At 33.4% G+C, this 22375-nt stretch overlaps 1 protein-coding gene and 1 pseudogene across 1 annotated transcript; one reads left to right on the top strand and one right to left on the bottom strand.

The window, feature by feature from the left end:
• Positions 1–90: 90 nt before the first annotated feature.
• On the bottom strand, positions 91–6482 carry LOC130988087 (transcriptional regulator STERILE APETALA). The gene is made up of 3 exons (XM_057911844.1): positions 6041–6482; positions 2177–2711; positions 91–1008 (listed from the first exon to the last, which is right to left on the bottom strand). The coding sequence occupies exons 1-3, from the start codon at positions 6227–6229 to the stop codon at positions 422–424; spliced, it is 1311 nt and encodes a 436-aa protein (XP_057767827.1). The 5' UTR covers positions 6230–6482; the 3' UTR covers positions 91–421.
• A 5170-nt stretch (positions 6483–11652) lies between these two features.
• LOC130990072 (sucrose transport protein SUC2-like) lies at positions 11653–13291 on the top strand (annotated as a pseudogene).
• Positions 13292–22375: the final 9084 nt, after the last annotated feature.

The raw sequence follows: 22375 nt of genomic DNA, 5'->3' as shown, positions 1-22375 counted from the left end.
TATCCACATTAATACAATTACTTTTTATTATATTGCTTTTAGCTAAAATAGTGTGTTAATTACCTCAAATAAAAAAGTGAAGGCAAAAGATTTATACATATAGTAAACAAATATTTTTTTTATTATATCTATATCCTACCGTGATAATACCAGTACATATATATATATAGATACAAAAAACAAATTAAGACAGAAGATGAAATACTATTTTGAGCATCTCTTATGACGACAAATGCGGAAATGTACAGCTGAATGAAAGTGAAAGCTCGACGCTTTGTTCTCCAAATGAATGCAGACAAAAAGCTTCTTTACTCCATCACTGTCCACCCCCAATTACAAACCCTAATTTAATTTACCCTCCAATTTTTCTGCACCTCAAAAATTAGGGCACCCCTCTCCAATTCCGTACACACATCACCTGTCATTGACCCCCAAAATCCCATAAATGGATAATCCCACCATCCGCAGCCGCTGCAACATACCTTTCATCTGCAACAATGGCGCTGCAATCTCCTATTCTCTCTCTAAAACTGTACAGATACTCCCCGCGCTCTATCTCCCAAACCCTAACCACTCCGCCGCTGATGATCACGCCGTATCCGCCGTTGACGCACCCGAGAACTCGCCCCCGCTGCTGCGCGGCGCCTCGCACCCTAAACCTGCAGGCCTCCGCGAGATCCACCAGCCGCCGCACGCTGGCCGTGCCGCGGCCGTCGGTTATGAGCGCCGCCTCGCCGTTGGCGTCGAAGCAGCCCACCATGATTCCCCTTCGGAGCTCTTCTTCATGCACGACCACACCTTGATTTTGTAGGTCGAAGAGAATGACGCGCGAGCTGGTGCACGCCACCGCGTTTTGGTGGGTGGTGGCCCTGACTCTGCCGATGAGATCGGTCATCTCCGTCAGCAAGTGCCACCCCATCACGGCTTCGGGATCCGTTAGGGTTCCGCCCACGAATACCAGCTCCTCCGTCTCCCCGTTCCGTATGTGGAACGCCCGTCCCGGGACACCTGCCATGTTAATTTATGTTTCATTTAATTTAATTATTTTATCACAAATTCTCAAAAAACACATACTAATTTACTAGAAAATTATACTCCGTACTTTCAACATACCATATACTTCCTTTGTCCCCTAAGAGCGAGCGTGTATTTGCTATTTTTTAATACTATCTCATTGCTAACTTCTTATTTCTTACTTTTAATTTATAATGGATCATTTCTTTCATTCCTAATACACTCATTTAACATTTTATTTAATAAAATGTACCACCAAAAATAATGCGGAGGGAGTATATCACATGTGTCTTTGCAACAATAAGGAAACATACCTAAAGGTTATATTAATTCTTGTAAAATCCAATTACCTAACTCGAGATTTTTTATTAGGTTTATTAGCATCTAAATACACAATACTGGGTATAGTCTGATTTTGCACATAAACTTTGTAATTAGTAATTTAAAAAATACATAAATTTTAATATTGTAACAATTTTACTACGAATTCAATTTCTAGATATTCGAACTCTACAAAAATCTTATAATTTTCAGTTGTAATGCTATGTAAATCCTCTCAAAACGACATCATTTATGTTGTTTTTTAAAACGTTCGATAAATACATATCAACATTCCGACTAGTCACGTCATTTTTAATTTGAACAAAAATTGATTTGTAGTAAAATTGCTATCTATACTAATAGATAAAAGAGCTTAAGGCAATATAAAACACAACTTGTGAATTGCCTATTTTACCCCTGTTATATATTTATTATTATATTTATCAAATATAAATCTATTTTGATATATATTTATTTGTCACCTAAATCTATAAAGAACACTTTGTATCTATAGTTATTGATAAGACTTATAAATAAATATATTCATCCAATAAAAATAATGAATTAATATATTTTTGTAAATAATAAATTATCAATTAAAATAACATTAATTACACGTACAACGTACGTTTTTTCTGCTAGTAATATTAAAATTCATATATTTTTCTAATTACTCTATTCAAAGTTCATATATAAAATTATATTACCCTAAAATTTATGTATTTAGATGCTAATAACCCTTTCTATTGTAATACCATAAAAGGAGTTCTCATGCTTTGATATTTTTCGCATAGGATATATGATAAGTGGTGTTAGTGAGAGAAATGTAAATTGGAAGCACCTGCATAAAGGCCAACCCACCACCGGTTACTACCGGTGAAATCGACGAGGGCGCCGTCGTTGACGACATCGCCGATGTGCGCTCTGCGCAGAGGCATCCCACCATTAATCGTCGTGACGTGGATGTCGCCGTCGAGGGTGGCGAAGACAAGGCGGACGTCGGAGAGGATGATTCCAGAGACGGAGCTCGAGAAGCGGCCGAGGCGGTCGCGGTGGTGCGGGTAGAATGTGGTGAGGTGGAGCCTGCTAAGGAGGTGGAAGAGGTAGACGGCGCCGTCGGAGAAACCGGCGGCGAGGTGGTCGTCGGAGAGTGCCAGCCGCCGACAGGATAGGCCGTTGTTAATGTTGTCTGCGGGGATATAAGGGAGGGTGGTGTGCACGTAGCTCCGCTGCCGGAAATTGGCGGCGGTCCGGTGGCGGCTAATGTACTCCTCCCGCCACGTGTTGCGGCGGAGACGCTCCGCGTTCCAAATCCGCCGCGTCAGGTTCTGCCATAGAAGCTCGGAGCGTGAGATGGCTCTCCACGTCGAACAAACCTGCAATAATCATAGCTCATGTTTAATTACCAAGACTTATCAAAACAAAAAAAAGATTAATTACCAAGATTAAACCGCTTGAGAATAAATGTAACTCGCTTGGTTTCCCATTTCTTATCTCACTTTCAATTTTCAACATCTTTTTGGCATCTTTTTTTCTCAATTTCAATTCTATATGATTAATTTAATTTTATGTTCCCAAGGTGATACCAAACGGTGCGATCTTCTGTGTGTGAACAGTAAGATCTCAGGTTCAAACCTCACTATTCCCCCTCCTCAACTCCCCCAAGTAAAATAAAATAATTTTATGATCAATCCATTCAATTGTGGCGTGTAATTATTTTTATCATTTAATTTCACTTTTAATTTATTATTAGGTTTGATATATCTAGAGTTAGAATATAAAATTATTTTGAATTCTAATTGTTATAAATAAAGTTAAGTGTAATTTGTGATATTATAATAAATTTTTATTTTTATAAAAAATATTGTGATATATAAATGGGACATTGTGGCAAATTAACACAAAATTGGGGTACATTAGATCTTATCTGTAATTAAACAACAATAATAATTAATTACAGTTGGGATTGAGTGCCCCACAATTTTATATGTCTCCTTATTTCATTATTATATCTATTATTTTAAAGATATTTTCTATGAAAATAATATTTAAAATTCTACTTGAAATTAAAATAAAATACATGTACCCTAACTTTTAGGATTTTGTAATTCTAATAATGAATTCAAAGTAAAATTAAATAATAAAAATAATTATATAACCTAGTTGAATGGAATGAGCCCTAGTTAATTATTTCCTCCGTCCACAAAAAAGATCATAATTTATCATTTTCGTTTGTCCACGAAAACATATTATAACCCTTTTTGTCTTTCATGGATCCAACACTTGTTAAATGTGGAGCTGTTTCTTTCATTAACTCTCTCTATTTTATTTTATGAAACTTTTTCTCCACTTACTAAATAAACAACTAATTTTTTTTAGAATCTGTGGCGCTCTCCCTTAGAAAATTAAAGCACTTAACATTCATTTATTTTCGTGGACGAAGGTAATATCATAAAATTAACAATGATGCTATTTGGACAAAATATGTCCGGACAAAATATGGTTAAGTACTTTAAAAAATGAATTTATTTAAATTTTTTGGTTCAAAATAAAAAATAAATTTATTATTTTCGCCACATTATAGTTTTTTTTAATTTTTTAAATTTTATTATTCTTAAAGTACAAAAACTAATAAAAATTAGAAAAAAATATTAAAAAATTACAAAAAAAAACTACAATATGGAGAAAAAATAAAACTAACTAGATCCTATTTAAATTTGAATCAATTTTTTTTTAAGTAATTAACCTTTTTCGTCTGGACAAATTATGTCCAAATAACACTACTGTAATGTGTAGTACGCTAATTCTCATATGAATTAAAATACACATATTTTACATGATATATATATATATATATATAGGAAATTGGCAAATTGCATGAAAATACTCCACTTTAATTCAAATTTGATTTTTTGACAATCTTTTTTTTGTTGCAAAAATTTGAACGAGCTTTCAATTTGTTGCAATGTCCGTCCGGAGATACCTTCCATGTAATTTTTGGTTGCAATGTCTATCATATCACTACATGGATGCAATGAAATGAAAGCCTTACAGGAAGGTATCTCCGGACGGACATTGCAACAAATTGAAAGCTCGTTCAAATTTTTGCAACAAAAAAAAAGATTGTCAAAAAATCAAATTTGAATTAAAGTGGGGTATTTTCATGCAATTTGCCCGAAATTAAAGAACAAAGATTGCGATAAACCCCATGCAATTATTCATTTTCCAAAAAAAAAAAATTGAATAATAGCATATGCAAACCAATTATCAATGGCAACAACACCCAACTAGTGTATGTGAAAATGAATTAAAGTTGCAGTTTTTTAAATATATTTCAAGGAACGCAGCCCTCGTCCAAACTCATGCTTTTGAATTAACAAATTACTACTACTACATTTGAGTGATGAAACACAAATTTTCAACAAATCCAAGAATGTCTGATCAAAGCAGGCAAAGTCTCACTTTATCAAAAAAAAAAAAACCCCACGCGCCGCCCCTAGCTATATTAATACTAGTGTGTGTTTTTCTGCATATAGAACTCAATGCTTACACAGACATATACATATGTGAGAGAGAGTGAGAGAGTGAGAGAGATTTGTATAATCTATACCTATGGCCTCATCAACCCATTAATTAATATTTTTGTTATCACGGTTCAAGTCACGTGACAATACAAAATCATCACCATAAACATGATTCTGTATGGTAAAGCATGATTGCAATAGAACAAGTGGAAAGGTAGAGTTAATTAGAAGAAGATGGATTAAGAAATAATGAGCAATATATACTGGGATCCATGATATAAGTATATACTATATGCGTGTGCGCCTTGACTTGCCAAAAATAGAGGGTAAAAAAAATCACTTGAAAGTGAAAAGGTGAAAGTATAGCATCTTTGTACAATTTACAAAAGGGGTTGGCCTCGACGCGTCTCCATCAGAGTTTCCCTTGCAGCAATGGGAAAAAAGGGATTTTGCTAGTCAAAACCATTTTTTAGATTTCTAGATCTCACCTAAAGAAAGAGAAACCAACAAAATAACCCTTTTCCATGTAAACATCCGATCAAAAAAGCCCCCTCCCTTAAAATATCCATTCTTTTCTGTCACACTAGAGAAAGACTTTCAGCTCTTTTGCCTTTCAAGTGAGACCACTATTTAATGCTTCGTGTTTCTCTCTGTCTGGCTAATCAAACCCACTCACCCTTTCACCCTCTCCACTCTTCAAATGCACCCTTAATTAATTAATTAATCCCACTCTAATTAATTAACCTTTATTAGTTAATTTACTCACAAAAAAACCCCACTCTTTCTTCCTGTCATTTGCTCAAACATGTCTAGCTAATATTTTAATAGGCTTGTTTTCTTTTTTGAATATCTCATTAGAATAGGCTCGTTTTTTCATTTTGAGTAAAAAAATGTACTATCTAATTAGTGTTGATCACACCATTTTTCTATTAAGAAGTAAATTTCTTAATCTTTGTATCAAAATAAAAATGAATATATTAGAGGGAGGGAGTATCAACTTAATCTAGTACTAACTACACTATCTTGAAACAATTTTGAAGGCATTGCTTATATTAAATGCAGAAGCCCACAATCATTAAAGGCTCATCACCCAAAAAAACCCACATTCATTTTCATACATTGCATTTGCTATATGTTTGTATGTGTTAAAGAGAAGAGAGAGAGAGAGAGAGGGAGAGTACTTGAAAGATGTTGAAGAGAGCTTGAGCAGCAGCAAGTCGGCCAGCATGGAGGGATGCATCAATGGCGACTTGAAATGCAAGAGCCTCCACAAATGGCTCCGGCCAAACACCCTTTCTTGATCTCATCCTTCTCCGGGAAGACCCGCCGCCGCCGCCGCCGCCGCTGCTTGAAGAGGATGATGTTGACATATGGGGTGAGGGCAATAGCAATCAGCTATAACCGAAGAAACCGCGAAAAATGGACACAAAACGGAAAAACAAACTAAGCGGAGATAAAATAAAAAGAAAGAGACACAAAGTGAGGGGGCCCAAAAATGGGGACTGATTTTGAGTGTTTGAAGATTATGTCACAGCAGAGGAGACTTGATTTGGTTATATCTTTCTAAAATACTAGTAATAAAAAAAAGGGAAAAAGAAAATATCGAAAAATAGAAAGACAAAATTCCGCATGCAAAGCCAAATGAGCAGCTGAGAGTTGTGGGTGGGTCAATGTTAAGATATAGATTTTGGAGCTATTTGCACAAGTTTTTAAAAAGTTGATTTTAGTACTTTCATATCCACTGTATTCGTCAAATATTTTGGACTTTTTCGAGCTCAATTTCAACGTTTTAGTTGTAAGACAAATCTCTGAAGCAGTTTTGCTAAACATATGGTTTGTTAATAGCCTCAAAATACATGAATTTCGTATAATTTTGATTTTGCACACCAACTTCAAATTTTGGCTCTCTATGTACATGAATTTTCATTTTCTATTTATTTATTTTGCACCCGATGAACATTTTCGATGAATGAAAATTGAGGTAGAAGTCGAAATTGTCTACGTGACTCTTAACCAGAAGACTTCCTAAAATAACGTAGTTGGACATTGATAAAAAAATATATAACGCATCATTCTCAAAATATATTCATCGTGTACAAAATCAGAAAGAAATGAAAATTCGTATATTTGAAAGCAAAATTTAAATTTATGCGCAAAAAATCATGAAAGTTCGTATATTTTGATGCAATTATCCCTAGTTATAAATACGCTGCATCATTTGAGCATGTTTTGTTACTAAACATTAATTCGGATAAAATAGCAAATATTGAAGCTCAATTAACATCAATGAGACATAAGGGTATTTTTGAACTTGAACTTGAAACCTACTCGAGAAACTCGAACGGAGTTTAAAGAATTCCTATTTGATCCCAAATAATTCACGAGCTAGTACTGATATATATGTGTCAACCAGATATTAGTTTGATGATGAAAACAAATAAATGTGACAGTCTGTGTGTAACTCAAATTTAATTTCTACTAGAACTGCCACCTTACGTATTTCGTGTTTGATGCAAAGATAATAGCAAAATTTCGAAATATAGGTTCGGTACTATTTTGCTATAAATATTAGTTCGGGTATATATCTGTTGATACAAAAAATATGATTGTAATAATATCTACATGATACAAGTTCAGTATAATTATAGAATTTTACTGACTAATTCTCGATAAAGGTTTAATTAAATTCAATTCTAATCATAAAATATTAATTCGTAATAAGAATTTATTAATCTTAATTAAAATTTATAATTATAATTAGGATTTAATTAATTTTAAAATGCTGCTTCGAAAAAAAATTCACAATATATATTAAAGGGGTTTTAACAAATAAAATCACGAACTATTCTGAATTTGCAATTTTAACGTGACTTTTAAAATATGGCGAATGAAATCATCATTTTTTTCAAATTTTGCATTTTGTCCCTCCAATTTTCATGGTCTCTGGATTGATGAGTTGGAATTTATGTGGATTAGTTATCCACGTAATATTCATGTCACGATATCGTTTGCAATAAAACTGTTGAATTTGAAAGTTATATATAGAACAAATGCAGGATACAGTTCCTTTATACTCCCTCCGTCCCACGAATCTTGGCATGTTTGGTTTCGCCACGGGAATTAAGGAGTTGTAGATTAGTGTTTTAAGTGTGTAGCTAATAAAGTATAAAAGTGATTAAGTAGGAGAAAGAATATAATAATTATTACCTTATTTGAAAATGTGTCAAAATTCGTGGGACAGAGAGAGTAATTAATATAGGAATTTCGCTCCAAAAAAATAATTAATATTGAATTTTTTTAATTGAAATTGTATAAAACGGTACATTTATGCCTCACAAAAATGACGTCATCTTTATTGATCCACATAAGCTTCGATTAATTCAACACTGTGGCAATCGAAAAAAAAATAGGGGACGAAATTGTAAATACTGAAAAGATGGTGATTTAATTCGTCATATTTCAAAAGTCATGTTAAAATTGCAAATTCGAAATAATTCGTAATTTTATTATATTAATGATGACCACGTTATGCTTGCTCACGGCTGGTAGATGATATGTTCTGACAAAACCAATTAATTATATTATTTCACTGCACCGTTGATATTAAAACATACAAACAATTATGTAATTGGATATTCTAAATAACAACGTAACGTACATCGTTGCATATTCATTGAGACAACGATAATTCTTCCAACTATGATAAATATTCACGAACTAATCTTTGTCCTATTGCTTTTATATATTACACGTATATTTTTCACATTAAATTCGACATATCACGTAATTTTTTATATTAAATTTGCATTGCACGATAATATTACAAAAATAGTGAACCATTATGTATAAAATTGGTGTTTTTTTAAAAATAAATCCATCTGACTCGAGGGAATTGATTTTAAATTCACCTCAATTATTAATTTATTATGTAATTTGATTTAGTAACGTTTTTTATATGATATATTAATCAATTACTTCCAAAGTGGGTAAAGCATTTATTCGCGCTTATTTCGCTGTCACGAAATCTACGTTCTTAAATTGGCATTAATTTCCAATTGTTGAGTGAGAGACTCAATCTCTTCACAACTAGAGTTAAATGCAATCTTCATCTTCTTCTTTTCTTTTTCTTATCTTTTTTTTTTTTTTTTTTTTTTTTTTGAGAAGCCAACCTTCATCAATTTATTAAAATAATGGCATGTTTTTAAATGCGCGCGACAAACTAATTTATGGCATCCCCATCTGATGCAAAGAAACTACAGAATATATAGGTCTAAAATTCAAAATAGTATTTAATTCAAACTCTCGTTTCACATTGAAGTTTGTAAAAAATATTATTCCGTCCGTTTTTTTAAGTGTTCACAGCCATCAAAAATACACATATCAATAAAATAAAAAATTTATATTTGTAATCTTATTAATTATCATAATAAATGCATGTGTACAACTAATTACTATATTCTAGTAATAAATAGTAAATAAGAATAAAATAAGAAGAATGTCATAATTATACTCTCAAATTTTGAAGTAAACATTAAAATAGGACACTAAATAAAAAACGGAGGAAGTATATATATATATATATATATATATATATATATATATAATACAATATACTAAAAGCAATTACAAAAAAAATGTATGAAAAATAAAAGCAAATACAAATTGAAATCGCTTGGATTTATGTGGCTACGCCCTATTAAAATTAGAATAAATCAAAACACAACAATAAAATACATATCACAGTCAATGAGGCTCAACTCAAATGAAAAAACTGAGGCCTTTGTAAGAAGTGTTAGATTTAATTTCACCTGAATTATGATTTTCCCATTTTTACGTGGGTATTGATCCTGCTGCTCTCGTCTACTTGCGATTATTTTTCCACCTACTAGGTTCAATCCCGCCTGAATGTTGTGTAATTTTTTCACTTTTATGTACGTATTGATTCTGTCGACATGCGATTATTTTTTCATCTTTGTGTATGTGGATATTGGTCCTGCGGCTCTCGCCTACATGAGATTATTTTTCTACCTGTTAGGTTCAATCTCGCTTGGATGTTGTGTAATTTTTCCACTTTTATGTGGGTATTGGTTGCAGTTATTTTTCTACCTTTGCGTCTGCATGCGAGTTATTTATTTGATTATATAATAGATATCTCTCGTAATTCTAAAAATATTATACAATAAATCTATGCTGCCACATTGTGGCCACCCACAATCTAGTTTAATAGGAAAAAAAATTATTTATTTAATTTATATTTTTAAATAAAAATAGGATATTGTAGTTATTTTTTTATAATTTTTTTGCATCTTTATTTTTAATTTATTTTTTAATTTAAATAAAAAAGTTTCAAAAAAATTATTAAAAAATAACTACAATGTAGAGAATACAATAAAATAACTAAAACCTTATTTTTATTTTAAAAAACAAGTTAAATAGATTAATCTTTTTTCTATTTAAGTGATTTGTGGGTGGCCACAATGTGACTATTTAGTATCAATAAAATACATATCACAATTAATTTGTATCCTTGTGGCTATTGATACAGCTTAGTTATGATTGGAGAGAATGGGAATATTGATGATGATTCATTAATATTCATTTAATTATCTAACCACCTAGTATTAATTTTTATCTACAACTCCCCCAGTTAGCTAGGCTCCGAACCTATCACCCTAGCATATATAGCATATACCTAAATATAGCTAAAAACGATAAAGTCACTTAATTCAGAATACATCTCAAATAAAAAGTTGCACTATTTTAAGTTTTGGTTGAAATTTTAAAATATCTATTTTGTTAAGTTGTATGTGAAAAATATTTATTTTTATAAAACTAATATATATATTTTAAAATTGATTAAATATTATATTTGTAATGCTTATATCACAATTAATTGTATTTGTAAGACAAAAGTTTTACACATTTTTATATTTTTATAATCTTTCAACCAATGGTTTGTAAAATCCATTATGTTGATCGAGCTTTTTAAATTTAGTGTACATAAAGTGATAAACGCGCAACTCACATTTGAATTCGAGGTCACCTCACAATCAAACGGTTAATTGATTAAATTCAATTAGTTCAAATATTATTTAAATTAAAATAGTTCATGATCAATTGAGTATGTTAGTATATTTTTTGAATAAATTAATCTAAGATTTCAAATGTAAGTTATGAAATAAGTCGTCTCATACAGCCACCTTATACTTTTCGGTTGAAAAATAAAATTTCATTGTAAAAAATATAAAATTTTAGATATATTTTTTGGATTACTTTAATATTTTAGTAAATGGCATAATACATCATTTCATAATTAAAGTTAAAAAAATCTCACAAATTTAAATAATTATCGATAAAAAAATACAACAATTATATGTCATAATTACGTATTTTTCTTACAATTTCTTACACAATTACGATTGCAAAACAACCAAGTTGTGCCATCAACATCAAGTATATATTTAAACATAGACACAATTTATTTATAAAAATAAGCATTTTTATATAACATTAAATAAAATGTGCATTTTTACCTATTAAAATTAAGTTTTTAATCATCTTTCTCGTTTTAACAATAGTAATAACCACTATTGCTAAAAATAATTATTATAATCACATAATATATCTCCAAGATATTACTTTCGTCCACTTAATCTTATTAACAATTTTGTCATTTTAGTTCGTCCACTAATATATACTTCACTCATAATAAGATGGGCATCTTATTTAACTCATAACATACTTCATTATTTTTCGAAACACATGCTATTATGAAATGATAGGTCAAAAAATGATGGACAAAGTGAGTATCATATATGCCAAATAAACAACACAGATAAAATTGGTTTAAATAAAAGTTCATGTTTAGTGTTTTATAAATTCTTTCAAAACGACGTCATTTAGAGATATATACGACGTCATTTTTTAAAATGTCCGACTAGTACGCGTCAATATTATGACTTGTCACGTCATTTTTAATTTGAGCAAAAAGTAAATTTGTGGTAAAATTGTTATAACATTAAAGTTCATATATTTTCTGAACCCTTTCAAAGTTCATGTGCAAAACCAAACTATCTTCAAAGTTGGCTTATTTAGACGCTAGTAACCCATATAAAAACGATGTTAAAGCTAATATTCTCAATAAATAAGTGCTCGTTTGGTATGGGGTGATTAGGGTGTATATATACATATGATACTCTAATCAATATCTTATTTGGTAATAAATAATACGAATCACATGTCCTTTATAAATCAAAAGTATAAAAAAGTTATATAGATTAGAGTGATTTTATTTATATAACAGTTAATAGGATGATAATACAAGAACTATAGTCACTTTTTCATTTTGCACATGACTTTTGAAATTTATATTTTAAATCATGAACTTTGCATTCGTTCCAATTTTTCCTTAAAATTGAGATCCGGCCATCGGAAATCTGATGTGGCGCCTATGTGGCAGCCGAGCATGTGCCATTTAAATCGCCGGAAAATAACTTAGACGCCGTCATTTTTAGAAGAGAAAAACAGCGTTGAAATTGACGCAATTAGGTTTAAATGTCACCAATTTTTCCCATTTCATCACATTTCATTCCTATTTCACATATTAGGGTTCCTCATCAAATTGGCGCAAATGACAACTTCGTCTGCGACTACAGCTCTCCCTCCTGACTTCATACGTGCAACTGCTGGGAATCCCCTATACGTGAGCGGCCTTCATCTGGCTGTGCGGCCCAAATTTAAGTCTGATTGTGCAGCCCATCGTTGGATACTACAGCGACAACTGCACCTCCCGCTTCGGACAGCGCCGCCCCTTCATCGTCGCCGGAGCAGCGCTCGTCGCTGTGGCGATCTTCCTCATCGGGTTCGCCGCTGATATAGGGCACGCCGACAACGATCGCTGGCATTTATGTAAAATTTTCCCCTTTTTTAGGGTTTAATGATGATTGATGAGCATGGATTATGTCGTTAATGTAATCGGTGATGCTTTGCATGGGCCATGTAGGGCTTTGCTGGCGGATTTATCAGGCGGAGAAGCTCAGAGAATGAGCACATCAAACGCGCTCTTCTCCTTCTTCATGGCGGTCGGAAATATCCTCGGCTACGCTTCCGGCTCCTACACCCACCTCTACAGGATTTTTCCCTTCTTGAAAACCCACGCCTGCAACATCTATTGCGCCAATCTCAAGAGCTGCTTCTTCATCTCCATCGCCCTCCTACTAATCTTCAATGTCCTTGTCCTCGCCCTCACCTTCGTCCGCGAGAAGCCTGCCGCGGCGGCGGCGGAGCCGGTGAAGAAGGCAAAAATCCCGGTGTTTGATGAGTTATTCAGTGCGCTGAAGGACCTCCCTAAGCCCATGTGGATCCTGTTGCTGATGATGTGTTTCAACTGGATTGCGTGGTTCCCTTTTCTACTGGTGACGTGTTTTAATTAAAGACACATCAGATTTCCGATGGCTAGAGCTCAATTTTAAGGAAAAATTGGAACTAATGCAATGTTCATGATTTAAAATGTAAATTTCAAAAGTCATGTGCAAAATGAAAAAGTGACTAAAGTTCGTGTATTATCATGCAATTAACCCTGTATATAACTATTACCAATATTTTAATGTATATTCTATCAAATACGATATCAGTATAACATATAGTAAAAGATATAGTCAAACATATCACCACTTTATCACATACCGCGTATCAAAGGAGACTTTAGGAGAATACATGAAATGTAAAGTAAAATCGGTGGTGATTTTTATATAAGAGAGAAGGGCTATTTGTGAGAATACATAAAAATGAGCAAAATATCTGAGATCATATTAGGTATAATTATAAATATCTCGTTATTTTTTTGGGCACGAAGATTAAAAAATATGTAATTAGTAGATAAAGTAGGTTGGTGAAAATTATTTAGATAAATATACAGAGAAAATATATTGTAAAAAAAAATGAGACATTTATAATGACATACTCCCTCCGTCCATGAAAGAACTTTCAAGGAGAGAGTGGCACGAGTTTTAAGAAAAAAGTTATTGAGTGTATTGAGAGTAGAGAAAAAATTGTTGAATGTATTGGGAGTGGTGAAAATTAATGTGTTATAATTAATATTGAGAATTGTGAAAAAATGAAAAGTAAGTAATTATAAGTGGTGAGATATTATTTAAAAATAGATAGGAAGTTTTTTTTGTGGACTTCTCAAAAAAGAAAAATAGAAAATTCTTTTATAAACAGAAAAAGTATTTTATAATGAAAAATCGAACATTTGTAAGGGGAGGAAGTATATAATTTATGCGAACCTTCAAAATAGCAAAAATATGATAAAATTTGGAGTTGAATCGACGTCGCGATCATTAGTAATGAAGTTTCTTCTTGAAAAAATATTAAATAGTGTACTTATGTGGAAAAATAAAGAAATAGAAAAGCGCCGTACCTTTTTGACCGAAGGGAAGTTGGCCTGCAAAATTTAGAGCATGCTAACGTCTAATCAAAAAGGCTTTGCTTCTAGTAATTTTTATGAATAATAATAATACAACTTTTTGCTTTGTTTTGTTTAAAAATCAAAGTACAAATAAGTTCTGACACTGAAACAGACATGCCCATTCAAAACTTTCGATCAAAATTCTCAGGTCAATTAGGTCATAAAATTAGACCCAGGCCCTACTCTTTGCCACCCGTTGCTGCTCGATATTTACAGAGAAGAGAATATATAGATCTAGAGAGATGACTTTATCTATATATTCCCTCCGTCCATAAAACAACTTCTTAAGAGAGAGTGATACGAATTTTAAGAAAAAATATTATTGTTCGCCTACTTCGCATGGCTAAGGCGCTAACATCGTTTGTTTTAAGAAAAAAATATTGTTGAATGTATTAAGAGTAGAGAAAAAATAATTGAGTGTATTGAGAGTGGTGAAAATGTGATAATTAATATTGAGAGTTGTGAAAAATGAAAAGTACGAGTATAATAATTATAAGTGGACCGGTGGATATAATCCAAAAATAGGTAAAAGTTTTTTTGTGGACGTCCCAAAAAAGAAAGATAGGAATATCTTTTGTGGACGGAGGGAATATATTGATCTGGCAAAATACAAATTTATTTTGAAACAACAAATTTGAAAAAATAAATCTATTTTTTTAATTAATCAATTTTTGCAACGTAGTCAACATATATGAATTCATTATGTTTGAATATGTGTACTCCCTCCGTCCCACTGTATGTGAGACCTTTTTTTGGACACGAAAATTAAGAAAAGTATATTTTGTTTATAGGTGAAAAAGTAAGAATGTGTTTAAAGGGTAAAATCTTTACCAAAAAAGGAAAGAGTCTCACTTACAGTGAGACGCCTTAAATAGAAATAGTCTCAGATACAGTGGGACGGAGGGAGTATAAAATATTCATTGAAAATATATTGAAAAACGATAATGAATTTGGAACGTTAGATGTTTAGTTGATACTTGCTTGAATTTATCGTGCGAAATGTGAATAACGAAACAATCAATATAAATTTACGAAGAAATCAATGTAACGCATGAATAACTATTTTCACTTAAGTTCGAATTTAAGTGAGGATGAAAATTTCAACATATTACTCCCTTAGTCCCACGAATCTTGAGTCACTTTCCCTTTTCGGTCATCCCATGAATCTTGAGTCATTTCATTCTATGGCAAAAAAATTCTCCTTTATTCACCTTTTCACTTTTTTACCTATCACACTTAACACACTAAATACTACTCCCTCCGTCCCAGGCCAATAGGCCCAGTTCTTTTCGGCACGGAGATTAAAAAAATCACTTTTTGGTAGGTAAATGGTGTGGTCCACCCAAAATTAAGCAATTAAGTGTTCCCTTATTTTTTCTTAATCCCATTTTATTTCTTTGGTCATTTAAACATTCAATATTAAAATTGTTTGGTAATGTGCTGCTGAATTAAAAATATGCAGAATTAAAAATGGTACTGTGCGGCTGGATTAAAAATTAGGCGGCTAAAATTAAGTCACACAATGGGAAAAGGCGACTGTTTCAACAGCCTTGGAATTAAAAATGTTAATGGCGCCAGAATTTTTGCATTTCACCAAATTTTTACATTTTGAGCCAAATTTAAAAGATGGCGGTAGAATACAAAAAAAAAATACAGCTCCTCTATAAAGCTGCAGACCCTAACCATATCTAAACACAATTTCTAAAATCAAACACTGCACAAAATGGTGCATTTGAAGGATCTTCAAGATGATCAAAAGATGGCTGTCGTGCACTTTCTTCTTCAAAACTCCAAGGATGGCAAACCGGCATATGGCAAGATGAAGGAAGCCGGCACCAAATTCAACCTTGGGCGGCACACAATCACTCATTTGTGGGCTGAAGCCAAAAAACAAAAGCAACAAGGTCAAGTTATCAACTTAAATACAAAGAGGAGATTCACACCACGAATCACGAAGAGAGTCCAGATTGATCTAGCACAAATACAAGCATTGAAACTTTGTAGAAGAGGCACAATTAGAAGTTTAGCAAGAGGCATACAAATTAGCAAGAGCACACTGGGCAGATGGGTTCATTTAGGGTTAATCAGAGCGCATACAAGTGCCTTAAAGCCAGATCTGACAGCCCCTAATAAGCTTCTCAGGTTAAGGTTTTCTCTACAAGCCATAGAGTATGATAGGATTGCTAATATTCTGAAATTTAAGACAATGCATAGCGTAGTTCACGTGATGAGAAATGGTTCTACATGACAAAGGATTCACATCGTTTTGTAAAGGGAAGATGCTCATTTTGTAAAGTTTCATTGAACACAGATGTAAAAAAGCCAAGTAGCTCAGTGGCTCCCTTTTGTAAAGTTTTTTGAAGATGTAAAAAAAAAGTATCAGAACAATATTGCAACCAACACAAGCATACAAGGCAGATAATAACAACTGACATACTTAAGGGGCTACACCGATCGGCGACCGCAAACACATCTCATCAAGGAGATTCATCAATGTGTTTCATGGCCAAATTGGCAACTCATTTAAGGTTTAATTCCACACAAAAAAACAAAAACTCATCATATTAGCCATATAAACACAAAGCCACCTATGCTCTTGCCAATTAAACATGCAAAAAATCAAGTAGTGAAGAACACAGATGCAACCAACAATCACCAACAGCAAAGCATCACAGATGCAACCAACAATCACCAATAACAAAGCATCACAGATGCAGCCAACAATCACCAATAACAAAGCATCACAGATGCAACCAAAAATCACCAACAGCAAAGCATCACAGATGCAACCAAAAATCACAAACAACAAAGCATCATAGATGCCGAGGCACAATTAGAAAGTCCTCACCTGTATCATGGATGAAAAATAGATGGCGATGAACCTATCAACGACCCTCTGGAATTGGTAAGGCGGAGGCGCGCCTCTTCCTCTGCAACAGGCATCACCTCTTCCTCTTCTTCAGCTACCACCACCTCCGGTGGTTCGATCTCCGGGGCAAAGGTCTCCGACAGATCGGTAAAAGAAACTGTAGCGCCCTTTCGAACCACCTTCCTTCGAGCCTCTCTAACCACCTTCCGTCGAGCCTTTAGAGGTAGACATGGAATGTAGTGATTGAGATCTACAGTAGAGCAAGCTCCATCGGAAAATTGAGAGTCAGAGGCGTATCCGCCACTCAGAGACTCTTGGTCGACGAAATCGACCAAGGATCGGTCGGACTCCGCAGGAATCAGTGTGGATTTGTGAGTATTCATCACGGTGGGGAATCGCAGGGGTGGGTTGCGGTTGATCGGCGAAGGTAAGCGGCGGAGGTTGAAGAATCGGTAGGGTTTGCGCCGCTAGAGAGAGAAGAGATGATTTAGGGTTTGCACCGCTTGAGAGAGAGAAGAGGAATATTGAAAATGAAATGAAAAGGGGCCGATAGAATTAGGAATAATTAGGAGGAACATCTAATTAATTAGCTCCATTATTATAATGTAAATGAGCCCTAATTATTTCTAATTTAAAACTAAGCCTATTGGGCTGGGACGTCCCAAAAAGGAAAACGAGCATATTCGGCTGGGACAGAGGAGTAGTATTTTCTTAATTCATGTGCCGAAAAGAATTTATTCAAGATTTGCGGGACGGAGGGAGTAATTAATAGAACACGACTATTCGTACAATACAAATAACTTATTCATAGATTTACATTGGTTCATTTGTTATTCTCGTTTATTAAGAAATGCTCCCTCCATCCCATTATTAGTGTACCACTTTCCTTTTTGGGATGTCTCATTAGTAGTGTCTCATTCACTTTATGGTAATATTTTCTATCTCTATACCTAATATTTAAATAATTTCCACAAACTCACTTTATCTACTTTCTACACACTTCTTAATCTCTGTGCCCAAAAGAAATAAGACACTACTAATGGGACGGAGGGAGTATAAAATTCTTATTACGTCCTAATTAATTAATTATATATATATATATATATATATATGGGGCCGCTCCAATGAGACCCGATATCAGGTCGTGTCGAGATCAGGTGTGACCCGATAACGATCCAACCCGCACGATTTGCCAGCCCTACGCGCCCCTATATATATATATATATGTGTGTGTGTGTGTGTGTGTGTGTGTGTGTGGCCGCTCAGTGGAGAACACTAAATATTCAAATAACAGAGAACGAATCTCAGCTGTTGATCTTATCTAATCTAACGATCAACATCTATTCACGCCATGTTCAACAGATTTTTTTGTTGAACATATAGGGGTCAAACCCCAGAACCCCCAAAAATTAAGTATAATTTGATGAACGTTCAATGAAATGACTGATATGTTCAATATAATTTGATGAACGTGGGCGTTTTCGTGTTCTTCATTGAACGCGACCATATATATATATACACACCACACAATTTGACTACGAGGCACACTAGGAGCATGATACATGGCAGATGCTTTCAAAACCTTTCAAGGCAAAATACACAGATGGATAAAATAGAAATAAAAATTTTCAAAATTAAAAAGAAAAATTATATGTGTGTGTATATATATATATATATATATATATATATATATATATATATATATATATATATATATGGGAGGGCTAAAATAAGTACACTTCTTAAGATATAAAATAAGAATAATTTTCAGCCCTTAGATCATCAAGATCTACGGTTGAATCGTAATCAGCAATTTCATTATTTAACAATGATCTTTTCCATAAATAAAAAACCAGATTACGTATCAGCAAATCTTCAAAATTCCATACATACAAATCTTTCGCAAACTTCTAAGTAAAACAAAGAAAAAAAATGTGTTATCCCTGTTGAAGAACACACTCATAAATCTAATGAAAAATTCATGTATGCGAAGATAGTAATCACAATTATTAGACATCATATTCATTGTGTTATTCATTACATCATAATCAACATTGTAGATGGTATTCATTGCGCCTTTTAATTCAAACTACACTATGTTTTTATTGTTGAACTAATATAAACAAGTAGGAATTAAATCAAATATTTATTTTATTGTTGAACTGTCATGAATTATGTATTTTACTTATGAGCTAGCAAGAACTCGCATGAATTAAATTTGTGCAATGAATTATTAAGCAATTAAGCAATTATATTTAAATGTACTGTATGAATTATTAAGCAATTATATTTGAATGTACTCTATGAATTATCAACTGTATAAATTATATGCGTATGAATTATTAGGCAAGTATTTTTGAATGTACTGTATAAATTATTAATTATATGATTTAAATGGTATGAATTATTAGGCAAGTATATTTGTACGTACTGTATGAATTATTGGGCAAGTATATTTGTATGTACGGTATGAATTATTAGGCAAGTATATTTGTAAGTAATGTATGAATTCTTACGTCAGTGATATCATTTTATTTTTTAAAAGATTGGGCATTAATTTCGGGATTGGAGAATCAATGTAGAGAGAGATGAAAATGCACTTACCAAACACACCCTTCTGCAAAATTAGTGATGAATTATATGTGCATCATTTTCGAATGTAACGTCCCACTACAAGTAAATCTGATCCGTCAAATATTTGATATGAATGGTCCAGATTTGTTGTTATATTATAGTCTAAGGGGGGTTTTCTGTATAGCCCTCCCATATATATATATATATATATATATGTATATATGTATATGTGTGTTGGGAACTTAATGAAATATCATATTTCTTGTTTTGATGATACCAAAATCTGTAGGCCTTCTCTGTAATAGACTAGAACTGTTCGAACTCAAGTGTTATACTCCCTCCGTCAGCCAAAAGTGGACCACTTTGGCTGGGCACGGGATTTAATAAAATTGGTGATAATTTTGGTGTAGTGGAGAAAGGGTCCCACCACTTTATGAGATGTGTGGTTGAGATTGAATTTGAGGTGGTTTTTTTGTAAATAAAAAGTGTTTGTAAGGATAAAAGATTAAAGTGGATGGTGGGACCATTTCTATAAAAGGAAAGTGGTATACTCTTTGCGGACGCCCGATATAGTAAAAATGGTCCACTTTTGGCGGACGGAGGGAGTAGTTTTTTTACTAGTTTAGTTGTTGTCCTGAAGACTGAAGACGGAGGACTGAAGACTGAAGACTGAAGATTGAAGCTGGAGGACTGAAGATTGAAGACTGAAGTTGGCGACTGTTGACGATTTAAGGCAGAGTCAAATACTGATATTTGACTAACCAGTCCAAGAATCAGTTACGACTGATTATTTAATGCGAGCCACGTGGATTCAGCGGACTGATACTAAAGTCAAGTATCAGTTAAATATTCTTCCTCGGACTGAAGCTTCAAAGCTTAAAGGAAGCCACACACTCCAGAAGTACATCCACATTAAATGCAGAGATTTCGAGGATCGTCATTTCTCTGCAGAGCTTTCTTTTTTGTGGTTAACCTTTTCAGAGATGTCCAATCTCCTGCTCTCAAAGTAGCTGTTCTCACCAAACAAAGGAACCTCGAAAATTGAAGCCTCAGCAAAGTTCAAATCTATCTCCAACGGATGAATTCTTGAAGACCATTTCAGCCAACGGATTTATTCAAGACGTCTCCTATAAATAGAGCTCGAGGATCACTTCAATCTTCACCGATTCAACTGCATAAGCTGAAACGCTGCCGAATTCGTCACTCAGCATTCAAAGCCATTCCACAGTTTGGATCGAAGAAGAGAATCACAAAGTCAAAAATCAGTCACTGCTGATTACATACATTCTCTTAGAACTTAGGCAAATATTGTATATCCAAAGCTTAGGTATAACTGATTGTAGAGAACTTGTTCTTTGTAATCTAGTTGGCAAGTTTTCAAACCTCTATTCAACTGACCGAATTGAGAGTTTGAGTTGTAAAGGAGTTCAGACCAGTGCTCTGTCTCCGAAGATATCTTAGTGCCCAATGTGCGCTAAGAGTGAGAAATCCAACCAGGTGTGTTGGTACTGAAGCTAGGATCTTCACTTGTCTAGGTTTGTTGTGCACCCGTAAGCACATGCCCAGTGAAGTTTATCAGTGTGATCGACTGACCGTGGATGTAGGAAGTATTTTTCGAACCACGTAAAAATTTATGTGTTGTTTATAGCTTTCAGTTTTTACCTTCTTACTTGTGTTCAAATCTTCTCCAACTAAAAACTGATTATCTGCAAAAATAAACTTAATCTCTGACAACGTGATTAATCTCACAGGCTATTTCGAAAGAAAAGTTTTCCGCTGCGTGTGTTATTAGTCTAACTGATTAATCTTCTGATAGTCAGTAAGATTCATAACATCTCTCTATTCAACAAACTTGACTAAAGCTTTACGTGTATCAGTTAACGTCTCAGACTTAACTGATAACTCCTTACTGAAGAGTATTCAGTATCAGTCATCAACCTAAACTTTACTAAACTCCTTTAACTGAAAATGTTGTGTCAGTTTGTTTTCGTTTGAAAAATAGCCTATAGGTGTATTCCCCCCCATACACCTATTCGAGACCCTCCAGACCTAACAATATATATATTACCGAAAATTTATTTTTTTCCACAGCTTTCGTCGAAATTATGCATGAAAATACACGACTCATCAGGTGACCAGCGACGAGAGCCACCTGACGGTGTCACATAGTACTATGCATAGAGTTGAACACGAATATGCATAAAGGTAAACACAAATATGCATACGTTACACATAAATATGCATAGCACTATTCGACCGTCAAGTGACCAGCAACGAGAGGCAAGTGACGGGTTATATAATCCCATGCATATTTCTATCCAACGTTATGCATATTTGTGTTCAACTATATGCATAACTATGGCAGCGACGAGGAGCGGCGAGAGGCACCAGATGGATCGCATAGTGATTCTTTCTCATGCATATTTCTATCCAAACGTTACGCATATTGTGTTTATGTATATTCGTATTCAATTATATACATAATTTTGACAGCGGTCGTGGAAAAAAAATTCGGTAATATATATATATATATATATATATATATATATATTTTAATTTTCAAATTTTTTATTCCTATTTTACCCATGCGTGTATTTTGTCTTG

The sequence above is a fragment of the Salvia miltiorrhiza genome, chromosome 6, assembly GCF_028751815.1.
Source record: "Salvia miltiorrhiza cultivar Shanhuang (shh) chromosome 6, IMPLAD_Smil_shh, whole genome shotgun sequence".
NCBI lineage: Eukaryota > Viridiplantae > Streptophyta > Magnoliopsida > Lamiales > Lamiaceae > Salvia > Salvia miltiorrhiza.
This window is presented reverse-complemented; position numbering and strand designations above follow the sequence as displayed.

Excerpts from the sequence above, each read along its gene's own strand:
- LOC130988087 (XM_057911844.1), bottom strand. The coding sequence starts at position 6,229 with ATGTCAACATCATCCTCTTCAAGCAGCGGCGGCGGCGGCGGCGGCGGG. Across the intron at positions 2,712-6,040 it reads CTCTCTTCAACATCTTTCAA|GTTTGTTCGACGTGGAGAGC; the intron begins GTACTCTCCCTC and ends TGATTATTGCAG. Across the intron at positions 1,009-2,176 it reads GTGGGTTGGCCTTTATGCAG|GTGTCCCGGGACGGGCGTTC; the intron begins GTGCTTCCAATT and ends TTAACATGGCAG.